The sequence below is a fragment of the Syngnathoides biaculeatus genome, chromosome 11 (genome assembly GCF_019802595.1).
Source record: "Syngnathoides biaculeatus isolate LvHL_M chromosome 11, ASM1980259v1, whole genome shotgun sequence".
In the NCBI taxonomy this organism is placed as follows: domain Eukaryota; kingdom Metazoa; phylum Chordata; class Actinopteri; order Syngnathiformes; family Syngnathidae; genus Syngnathoides; species Syngnathoides biaculeatus.
The window spans coordinates 8,573,803-8,585,930 of NC_084650.1; the positions used below are offsets into that span (position 1 = coordinate 8,573,803).

Below are 12,128 nucleotides of genomic sequence, written 5' to 3' on the forward strand. Positions count from 1 at the left end.
TCACAGTCCACTTGGGGAAGAGGAGGGGGCAGGCGGGACCAATGGAGACACTCAAGCCGGCTTAAGTCTGCTGACGTGAAAGCTGGGTGAACCCACATCAATCTAGGGAGTCTCAGCTTTATGGTGACAAGGTTTATCACCTTCGTGATTGGGAACGGATCGATGATCCTGGGAGCAAGCTTCTGTGATTCCACCCTGAGTGGAAGACCCTTCGCTGACAGGCAGACGCGCTGGCCCACTTTGGCCCGTAATGGAGGAATGACAAATAAGCTTACCATCGGGGCATCCTTCCAGGGTCTGAGCATCCCTAAGTCCTTCCTTTACAGCTGCGTCTATCTTCCAGCAAAACGTTGATACAAAGCACGCGTCGGCAAGGATGGGCTCGGGTTCTGATTCCATTTTTTCCCTATCATGGACCCGCGACACCGCATCGGGTTTGCCGTTCTTCAATCCCAGCCGATAGCAAACCAGACTGAAATACAGAAGGTGTGGTATCGTGGAGTGGAACTTAAAAAAAAAAAAAAGCAATAAAAGTGCAAAACAGTCAGAAAGGCACCCAAAATAAAAAGGAAATTTGTGAGTGTTATGAAGCACTAGATGATAGATCATTTCTATCATAGATGAGCAGAAAGATAGGTACATTCTGCAACTGGCGCTGACTGTGCGTCACGCAATGAGACTAAGGTAAGCTCTGCATCTTTGTTGTCTTTTTGCTGTTTATTCAACTGACAAAAACAAACCATTCAATTAACCATCTAAATGACAATGTGATGTCCTGTTGTCTGATGTTTTTCTTTTCATGGACATAAAAATAAATGTTTCCCTGGATTGTTTCAGTGTGGGAGAGAGTCGTGTCCATCGTCCTCATTTGTTCTTCTTTGTACCGACTCATACAGGTAAATATTTTTGTTACTGTGGGACACCTGGCTGGACCCTTAAAATATATGTCACAGTGTGAATTATATTTCCTCTTGAGAAACACCATCCATCCATTTTCTCTTCTGGTTATCCTCACCAGAGTCGCAGGTGAGCTGAAGCCTCATCCCAGTTATCTTCGGGCAAGAGGCGGGGTACACCCTGAACTAGTTGCCAGGAAATTGCAAGGAACATATATACAAACAACCATTGGCACTCACATACACACCGAGGGACAATTTATAGTCTTCAATAAACCTACCTCACGTTTTTTGGGATTAGGAAGGAAACTGGGGTACCCGGAGAAAATCCATGCAGGCACGGAAAGAACATGCAAACTCGAGACAGGAAAGGCCAGGATTTGAACCCAGGTCCTTAGAACTCTGAGGGAGATGTGTTAGCCAGTCATCCAGCGTCCTGCCCCTTGAGGAACACCAATGAGAATACATTTAAAAATATATGTATTTTTAAGAAGTTTCATTCATGCCTGGTGCCCAGCTCAGTTAAGGTTCTTTCCAGTGTTCTGTCCAGTGATCTAATTCATTTTGAATTGTACCAGCTTTAATTAAATTAACCTTTGTCATTTTGAATACTGAGTAAATTCTGCATATATACACTAACTTCCATTCCATGGCTTGTTTGAGCAAAAAACACCATTAAATGTCTTTTGGATGTGTTTGACGGGATGTACATCAATTTAGTAACTATAATACAATAGATGCTAACTGTCCATCTCCTTGAAGCGTTTTTTGTTGTCTAAACCAAAACCAATCAGATCTCATATTAGAAAAGGTATTATTTTATGAATAACATATTGGTATGTAAGTATGCATTTCTTTTGGCTTGTCCCGTTAGGGGTCGCCGCAGCGTGTCATCTCAGATGAATGCTCATATTTGTTTGACACAGTTTTTACGGGGGATGCCCTTCCTGACGCAATCCTCTGCATCTATCTGGGGAGAGAGATGGAGCCTATCCCAGCTAACTTCGGGCGAAAGGCAGACTACAGCCTGAACTGGTCGACAGCCAGTCGCAGGGCAGATATCGACACCATCACTGAGCAGGAATCAATCCCACGCTGTCTGCACCAAGGGTGGTGTACCACTACACCATTAGTGACTCTGTAAATAATATATTGCTAAGGTGGGGAAAAAATAGCAGATTGCGTAATAGTACCTGAAGAAAAATGACAGAAAACTCCTGTTCCAGGGTAAGTGCTGGAATAAGAAAATGCCCAAGCAGCAGATGCACTCCAGCATTTACGATTAGGCCTGCCATATTGTACTTCACCAAGTATACAACCTGAGAAAACAAAACAAATAAATGTTTAAACTATTTGTTGTTAGTCAAAAACTTGTTATACTCACCTTCAACACAACATTTGAGCACATATTTGAATTGACATATGGCGTCATATTTCTCATATTTTCATCGATCTGAACTTCATTTTGGATGCCATCGAAAGACTGCAAGACGACCGATGCCATCTTCACAGGAACAACCTGCGAATCATATATACGAAGGACAATCACGTATTGTCTTTTTTTAAAAACAGGATTAAGTATCATTGTACAATATATTCCAAAGACCGATGATCTAAGCTGTAGCATCTTTTGTTTAGAATCTTTTTTGACAAAGCCTGTAAATACTATCTTTTCTTCTCCCTTCTCACTGTACTACATAAATGAAACTGGCGCTGAATATACTTCCTCCAGAGGTAGTATTTGAGCTGTAACAGAGGCAGAACGGTCCCATTTCACTGGTGGAGACATCACTGCAACTGCTGAGACTGATTAGTTGCGTTGACGACGGGACATCAGAGATCAGAGTACTCCTTGTGCTCTTACTACGATGATGCCTCAGAGACGTTTCCAAACAAGCTGGAAGTCACTGATGTAGGATGTAACCTGCCTGGTTTTGTGGTTTGGGTTAAATAACTACCGTGATACTTTTGCACCCTCAACCACAGTAGTGTTAGATTCCACAGTTCTGCTATATCATGTATAGGGAGTCAAATGTGCTGACTGTTGAGCGAAAAATCTTTGGCCACTAACTCAGCACCCAGCAACCTCTTTGAAAGACCCAGCCATCCATGTTCTTCTGCTTATCAGTGGTCAGGTCCCGGGAGTAGTATCTTTTGTTGAGAAGCCCAGACTTCCCTCTCCACAGTCACTTCCTCCAACTCTTCCGAGGGGATCCAGAGGCAATCCCAGGCAAGCTGGGAGACATAGTCCCTGGGATCTCCTCCTAGTGGGATGTGCCTGGAAAAACACCTCGTCAGGGAGGTGTCATGAAGGCATCCTAAACAGATGCTCGAACCACCTCAACTGGGTCCTCTCAATGCAGAGGATCAGCAGCTCTAGAGTAGAAGATCACGACCTGATGAAGCCAACAGAACCAGATCACTTTCAAAACATCCAACTATCTATTTTCTGAGCTGCTTATCGTCATGAGGGTCGTGGGAGTGCCAGAGCCAATCCGAGCTGTCATCGGGCAGTAGGTGGGGTACACCCTGAACTGTTTGCCAGCCAATCACTGGGCACACAGAGACAGACAACAGTCACACTCACAAACACCTGGGGACAATTAAGACTCACAAATTAACATGTTTTTGGGATGTAGGAGGAAACCAGAGTGCCCGGAGAAAACCTGCGCAGACATGGGGAGAACATGCAAACTCCACACTGGCAGTGCCAGGATCAGAATCCCAGTCCTCAGAAATATGAAGCCAATACTCAACAGCTGTGCCACCTCTATGAAAAGCAAAGATGCAATACTGAGTCCACCAAACTGGACACCTTCTGCAGTTCAGCTGAGCCTGGAAATTCTGTCAATGAAAGTTAACAGAACTTTCAAAGATCAGTGTTGGTAGAGTCCAACCCTCACTGGAAACGATTGCGACTTACTGCCAAGACTGCAGACCAAACTCCCACACCAGCCGTACAGGGACTGAACCCCATACACCCCAAGAACCCTCCACAGGACTTTTCCCAGGATGATTGGGAAAGGTTGCTGGGGAACGGGAAGTTTGGGCATCCCTGTTAAATCTACTGCCCCCACGAGCAAACCTCGGATAAGCAATAAAAAATTAATGAATGAACACCTACGGCATACCTCACCAGAGTTCTGCTGCGCTCATACGATATGTGCTGTGTACAGGATTATTCTAACATACTTCTCTGCCACTCTAGACTTCTGCATGCAGTTCTACAGTTCCTTAATTGGTAATCTGTCATCGGCTTTCTTCAGATCCCCAAAGACAAAATGTAGCACCTTCTGACCTTCTCTGTACTTTTCAACTAATATCCTCAAGGAAAGTAATGCATATATAGCAAGCATAAAACCATACTTTTGCACGCAAATATTCACTTCCGCCCTGTGTCAAGCCTCCAGTACTTCCTATAAATTCATTTTGTGGCCCATCAACTTGATCTGATACTCTTTTCACCACCAAGACATTCTTAGCTAACTCTTCCTTTAAAATAACCCTGACTCCATTTCTCTTTCCATCTTCACCATGGTAAAATAATTTAAACCCAGCCCCTAAACTTCAAGCCTTGCTGCCTTTCCACCTGCTCTCTTGGATGCATAATACTGTATATCAACCTTTCTCAGGGATAATTGAAGGGCACAATTCTGTGATATTCGTGCATTAAAATTCAGAAAGTCGCATAAAAATTTGACTTACGTGTTAAATTATCACATTGACTATTATCAACATCACACTGACTCTTTTACACGATGAGCACACATTTAATAGAGAGGTTAAAATAATCTGACAAAATAGACTGCACAAGCAACAGGGAGGTTGATAACAACCACCATGTTTGCTTGTCTTGTCCAAGCACTCAGAAATCCCCACGCAAAGTATTTCCGACTCAATATCGTAAACCCACAGATCGACCAACTTTTGACAGTGAGGTATGTTGTGATCATGCATGCGGTCTGCTACTGAGTACAAGTGGTGCTGTTGCTTGTAACTACAAAATGCCACCTAAAAAAAACGAGCTCCCCCGCCACAGACGGATGACAAAGGCATTAAACGTCCCTTCACTTGTACGGGCACTGTAAGTCCACAGAACAATGAAAATCCACAGAATATCAGTGAAGAACATGGACTGACAGATGCAGTGACAGGCCTTGCCCAGACAACTACTTCCGGAAAACCTTTGAACTTTCAAAGCAGCTGGTGACTGAGTATGGTGAATGGCTGAAGTACGGTAGCGACCTTAATAAGACGTACTGTTCGCTCTGTAGAAGTGAAAATCTTATAAATAGTACGAGCAAGGGCACTGATAATTTTAAAACCACCACAATCACCCAACACATTTCATCATGAGATCACGAAAAAGCTGTTGCTGCACCATTAGCTCGAGAAAGTTTTAGACGCAGTGTCGAGGGAGAAAAACTACAGAAGAACGAAGTATCATTACATGTCTGAAGGTTGTGTATTGGATGGTTAAGGAAGCTTTTCCTTTTTCTAAGTACAACAGTCTGTTGAAAATGAAAATTTGACTCGAGTTTCATAACTCAAATGAGATTCCTCTGAGAAGGCAAATCTTGTATACCCATTATGGCCATGCAGTGTTTGTGTCCTCTTACAGTGAAGAAAATAAGTATTTGAACACCGTGCTATTTTGCAAGTTCTCCCACTTAGACATCATGGAGAGGTCTGAAATTTTCATCGTAGGTACATGTCCACTGTGAGAGAGATAATCTAAAAAGAAAAACCCAGAAATCATAATGTATGATTTTTTTTAATGATTTATTCTGTGTGATACAGCTGCAAGTAAGTATTTGAACACCTGAGGAAGCCAATGTTAATATTTGGTACAGGAGCCTTTGTCTGCAATTTCAGAGGTCAAACATTTCCTGTAGTTGTTTACCAGGTCTGCACACACTGCAGGAGCAATTTTGGCCCAATCCTCCACACAGATCTTCTCTAGACAGACAGGTTTCTGGGCTGTCGCTGAGAAACACGGAGTTTCAGCTCCCGCCGAAAATTTTCTATTGGGTTTAGGTCTGGTCTAGGCCACGCCAGAACCTTGATATGCTTCTTACAGAGCCACTACTTGGTTTTCCTGGCTATGTGCTTCGGGTCATTGTCATGTTGAAAGACCCAGACCCGACCCATCTTTAATGCTCTGACTGAGGGAAAGAGGTTGTTCCCCAAAATCTCACAATACATGGCCACGGTCATCCTCTCCTTAATACAGTGCAGTCGTCCTGTGCCACGTGCAGAAAAACACCCCAAAGCATGATGCTCCTAACCCCATGCTTCACAGTAGAGATGGTGTTCTTGGGATGGAATTCCTCATTCGTCTTCCTCCAGACACGGTTAATGGAATTATAACCAAAACGTTCCATTTTGATCTCATCCGACCACAAAACTTTCTCCCATGACTACTGTCAGGTCAACTGCGACACTGTGGTCTTTAATAAATAAATATCATGGAGACCAGTTTCCAAATTTAGTCAAACTTGCTGGATATGTTTTAACAAATCTAGTCCACATTATTTGAACACATGGAAGAAAAACACAGTGAGAGTTTAAGTATTACCTATTTATTTCTCTTTCATATGCATTAAAATGACTGCAACATGAATAAGTATAATAAAAAGCATATATGAAAAATAATCCCATTGTTGTCATCAGTTTTGGGAAAATCCCATTGGTTTTTAATATGGTGAGATTTTCTCTCATTGGTAAACTGCTCCAGGAATATTCCTGCTTTCTCTTAATCATTTTATCCACCTCCTGAACTTTCCCTGTCATAGTCCCAACATTCAAAGTTACCACATTCAGTTGTAAGGCTTTATGCTTCCCTCTTCTCTTTCTGCCGAAGAATTAGCTTTCCTCCTCTCTCTAATCTTCGACCCACTGGATCTGAATTTCCAGCGTCGCTCTGCAGTTTAACGGTGCCAGGGGGCAGACTTTGATAACCTGGGTTACGACAGATCCGGAATGGATTTCTCAAACTCAAGGCCTGGGGGCTAGATGTGGCCTGTCCTGTAATTTTATGTGGCCCACGAAAGGAAATCACATGTGTCATCTTCCATGATTTTTGCTCAAATCTGAACAAAAATTCAAAATGGTCATAGTGGTAATGGTAATGTTGAGATCTGGCATTTTTCTGCGACAAATCCCCTTTTTACAGTAATCTGCTCAATAGTTGAGCAAAATTTTATTCTTCTGATTTGAAAACTAGTTATCACTCAATTTTTTGTTGACATGAAAGAATATGATGACGCCTCATGGTCATAATGGACCTCTGTGTGAAATTGAAACGACAATGTGGGCCTCGACAAAAATGAGTTTGACACCTGTACTTTAGATGATGCTCATATTTGTTTGGAAAAGCTTAAAGACGGATGCTGCTTCTTGCATAACCCTCTGCATTCCTCTGGGCTTGGAACCGGCCTACAGTTTGCACTGACTTATGCCCCCCCCATAAAGGCTTGAGACCTGGAAGGGCATGATCGAGTTCTATGATCGAACTTCTGCAATGGATGCACGGATTGTCCATCACGAACACAATGCTCAGGCATTAGGGTGTCCAGATGTGCACTTGGCACCAGGACACCCTGGGTGGCAGTTCAATGATGACATGTTTTGTTGACGTGTCATCAGACTTGCAACCGCATGTCCCGGACACTCGGGTGAAGAGAGGGGCAGAGCTGTCACTGATCACCACCTGATGGTGACTATCTCTGGGGTTGAGGTCACTGATGTGGTTAAAAAGCTCCTTGGTGGCAGGGCCCTGGGGGTGGATGAGATTCACCCGGAGTTCCTAAAGGCTCTGGATGTTGTCCTGGTTGACACGCCTCGGCAACATTGCATGGACATTGGGGACAGTGCCTCTGGATTGGCAGACTGGGGTGGTCCCCCTTTTTAAGAAGGGGGATCGGAGGGTGGTTCCAACTATAGGGGGAATCAGACTCCTCAGCTTCCCTGGAAAGGTCTATTCAGGGGTGCTGGAGAGGAGGGTCCGTCAGGAAGTTAAATCTCAGATTCAGGAGGAGGTTTGTGGTTTTTCTCCTGGCCTTGGAACAGTGGACCAGCTCTAAACGCTCGGCAGGATCCTCGAGGGTGCATGCCCAACCAGTCTACATGTGTTTTGTGGATTTGGAGAAGGTGTTCAATCGTGTCCCTGAGAAAGTCCTGTGAAGGGTTCTTCGGGAGTATACCGCGTACCGAGACCCTTGATACAGGCTGTTTTGTTCCTGTACGACCAGTGCTAGAGTTTAGTCTGCATTGCCAGAAATAAGTCTGAAACGTTTCCGGTTAGAGTTGGACTTCACTAAGGCTGCCTTTTGTCACCAATTTTGTTCATAACTTTTATAGAGAGAAACTCTACTCTTTGCAGATGATGTGGTTCTGTTGACTTCATCAAGCCGTGATCTCCAATTCTAAGTGGAGCGGTTCACAGCCGAGTGTGAAGCGGCTTAAATGAGAATCAGCACCTCCAAATCTGAGACAATGGTCCTCAGTCGGGAAAGGGTGGCGTGCTCTCTACGGGTCGGGGATTAGATCCTGCCCCAAGTGGAGGAGTTCAAGTATCTTGGGGTCTTGTTCACAAGTGAGGGAAGAATAGAGCGGGAGATCGATAGCCAGATGGGTACAGCGTCTGCACTGATCCAGACTTTGTATCGTTCCGTTGCTGGAAAGAGAGAGCTAAATTGAAAGGCGATGCTCTCGCTTTACCAGTTGATCTACATTCCTCCCCTCACCGATGGACACGAGATGTGGGTCGTGACCGAAAGAACAAGACCTCTGATACAAGCAACCTAAGTGAGTTTCCTCCACAGAGTGTCTAGGCTCTCCCTTAGAGTTAGCGTGAGAACCTCGGTCAACCGGGAGGAGCTCAGTGTTGAGCTGCTGCTCCTCCGCATTTAGAGGAGCTTGATGAGGTGGCTGGGGAATCTGATCTGGATGCTTCCCTGACACTCCCCGGTGAGGTGTTCCGGGCATGTCCCGCTGGAAAGACACCCTGGGGACGACCCAGGACATGCCGGAGAGACTATGTCATTCGGCTGGCCTGGGAGTGCCTCGGGATCCCTCCGGAAGAGTTGGAAGAATGGCTGGGGAAAGGGATGTCTGGGTATCCCTGCTGCAGTCACTCACATTTGACGGGCGGGACCGCCCTCACGCACCTTTGCCCTCGCAAATCTGCACAGTCGAGCACGAAAAATCACACGAGTAAAATTTGTTACGAGGAGAAATACATAGATATTCTCAGCGCAGTGAAGCACAGCCTGACTCTTTTTTTTAAAAAAACATCGAAGCACACGGTCTCCTGCTCGCTTACCTGACTCCGCCCCCCACCCACACAGTCTGGGCTACATAGAGCACGCTGTTTGTGTTTACTCTCGATAATAATGGTAAAAGGAATAAAAAAAAAAAAAGTTCTGTTGCTTTAATGAATGTCGTGCTATGTGAATAATAGAAGAAAAAGTGGTGAAACTGGATGAATTTTTCTCTTTTTTGAGTAAAACAGGTCTGGTCAAAAGCCAAAGGAGAAAGTACAGGATGAGACTGTCGAATGTTAAAATTCCACCTCCGGAAGTAATGGCAAGAGTGCATGTTCAGAGCTTCTTCAAGTTCTGTGGGCGCATTTATGTTGAAAGTCATTAACATAATGAGCTATGTCAAAGTAAATTCAGTTACATCTGGGGTACTCAATGCGTCGATTGTGAGGCAGTTTTGGTTGATTGTGTGAAAAAAAAGAGACGTTCGACTATCATCCACCTTGTCGCTTGATTCAGGTGTGGCCAATACGTCGAGCGGACGCACATAAAGGCGCATTCTAGCAAGCCGTCCTCCTATTTACTGCAGTCGCGGTGTAGCGCGCGTGCACCCCCGCTAACTATAATACGGATGAGGTTGTGATTTACTTTGACTTAATCTAAATTCTAACGGTCGTTTTCCCCGTGGTACGTGTTATCTTGATGTTGAAAACTTTTCCCCTCTTCACGCTTTAGGAAGCTATAGATCATCTACTGCTAGCTTTCATCAATAGATAGAAAATATCGATACTGACGTAAATTCCGACAGATTTTAACAATACATCACGACTGCCGACAGGAATGTTTGGTACAATGTATCGCTAGCTTGTTGCCACTTAATCCTATTATGTTGAACTAAACGTTCAGTATTTTCAAAACATTGCGGGTATTGAGCGTTCGCGTTCAATCCTTGATAGATGAGTGCATTTAACTTTTCTTCAGATAAAGTTTGTCAGATCAAGAATTTTTATTGATGAAAAATTTTAAATACCATTTTATATCATGTTCTTCTATTAGTTGAAATTGGAAATTATTATTTCAGAGTTTTTGTTTTCTATTTTAATGATGTATTTCTTTATTTTATTTTTAATTTACAGTTATGTTATATTAACCTAGTAAATTATTCTAAGGTCTTGAGATTCCATACCTAATCACACCTGCAACTTTATCTGCGAACATGACTGACCACACCTGTATATTTTTCAAACGTGAGTGACTGCTGCTGAAGCTGCTTTCCCCGCAACCTGACCCGGATAAGCGGTAGAAAATGGATGGATGGATGGTATGGCAACATTTTTAACAATTTGACCTCACAATTTTGCTGTAATTTTTCCCCAGAATACAAAAGGGGCATACTCACAGCAGCATCTTCATTCTTAGCCTGTAACAACAAAATAAAAACAAAAAATAAAATAACACTCTTATTTGCTTGGATGCACACGCAGTCACGCACACACCAGAAGGCTACAAATTGCAGCCACATGATGTACTTCATGAATGTCAACATATGCAGTAACCCAAAAAGGAAGACTATTTATTGTATGAAACTAAAAAGGCAAAACAAAAAACAATGTTGTGGTTCCGATTCCCTGCATTTTAGAAAGAGCGTTGGTATGTCTTTTTTTTTTTCCCTTTTTTTTACAAAATATTGTTACTCCGTCTGATGCAGCCCTGTGGGGGCACAGTCCAATCTGTGGGCCAGTCCAAAGCCCGGATAAATGCAGAGGATTGCGTCAGTAAGGGCATTTGGCGTAAAACTGTGCCAAACAAATATGACGTTTATCTAAAGAATACCATACCAGATCGGTCGTGGCCCGGGTTAACAATGCCCGCCCCCGGCACTGTTCACCTGCAGGACATCAGTAGAAATTCAGCTACTGCAGGTCAAAGACAAAGAAGAGGAGAAAAGCGTATTCGTCGGAAGAGGAATGCACAGAGCCTACAATGGAGTGTTGGGACTTTCAATGTTGGGACTATGAAAGGAAGACCTCAGGAGTTGGTTGACATGATGAGTCAAAGAAAGGTTGACATGTTGTAAATCCAAGAGAGCAGGTGGAAAGGTAGTAAGGCTGGATGTTTAGGAGCAGGATTTAAATTATTTTACCACGGAGTAGACGGGAAGTGAAATTGAGTCAGGGTTATTTTAAAGGAAGAGCTGGCTAAGAATGTCTTGGAGATGAAAAGAAGATCAGATCGAGTGATGAAGCTGAAACTTGAAATTGAGGGTGTTATCTATAACGCGATTAGCGGCTATGCTCCACAAGTAGGATATGACCTAGAGTTGAAAGAAAAATTCTGGAAGGAACAAAATGAAGTGGTTCGGAGCATCCCAAACAGAGTTGTGATTGGTGCAGACTGTAATGGACATGTTGGTGAAGGAAACAGGGGTGATAAAGTAGTGAGTAAGTATGGCATCCAGGAAAGGAACTTTGATGACAGATGTGGTGGACTTTGCAAAAAGGATGAAAATTGCATTTTGTGCAGACAACGTAATCTGAAGGTTACTGACTGTAAGGTAGTAGTAGGGAAGAGTGTCGCTCGACAGCATCGGATGGTGGTGTGCAGGATGACCATGGTGGTAGGTAGGAAGATTAAAGGTCAAGTGTTGTCAAATGGATGATTTTTGGTATATTATTAATGAAAAACCCACAGCCAATATGGTCCCATGTTTTTTCAGCACAGAACATGATTTTGACGTACACAGCTTTTTGTAACTCCCGCCATGAAAATCCTCTCGAGGGATTTGTTTTCGAGAAGAAGCAGGAAGTGACGTACAGGACAGAGGCGCCCCCTAGTGGACTCGTTTGTTTCCATTAGTTTTACCTCCGGGAAGGTAGCTCGTTGTTCCTTCATGTTAGCCAAAATTCCAGCACATTGCATTGCTGGACATTGCTTGAACACCCGGGAGAATGGAATTACCCTTCATAAG

General features: G+C 43.6%; 1 protein-coding gene across 21 annotated transcripts in view; it reads right to left on the reverse strand.

The window, feature by feature from the left end:
* The window catches only part of tctn1 (tectonic family member 1), a 125,742-nt gene that overhangs the window by 24,777 nt on the left and 88,837 nt on the right, over nucleotides 1-12,128 (reverse strand). For all 21 annotated transcript variants that reach the window (XR_009797272.1, XR_009797271.1, XM_061836088.1 and 18 more), the window contains 3 exons: nucleotides 10,560-10,580; nucleotides 2,281-2,415; nucleotides 2,090-2,215 (listed from right to left, as the gene is read on the reverse strand). Coding sequence is in view for 19 of the 21 variants with exons in the window: in XM_061836088.1 (XP_061692072.1) it covers nucleotides 2,090-2,215; nucleotides 2,281-2,415; nucleotides 10,560-10,580 (282 nt within the window). In the remaining 2 variants the exon portion in view is untranslated. The remainder of the gene's footprint in view (nucleotides 1-2,089; nucleotides 2,216-2,280; nucleotides 2,416-10,559; nucleotides 10,581-12,128) is intronic.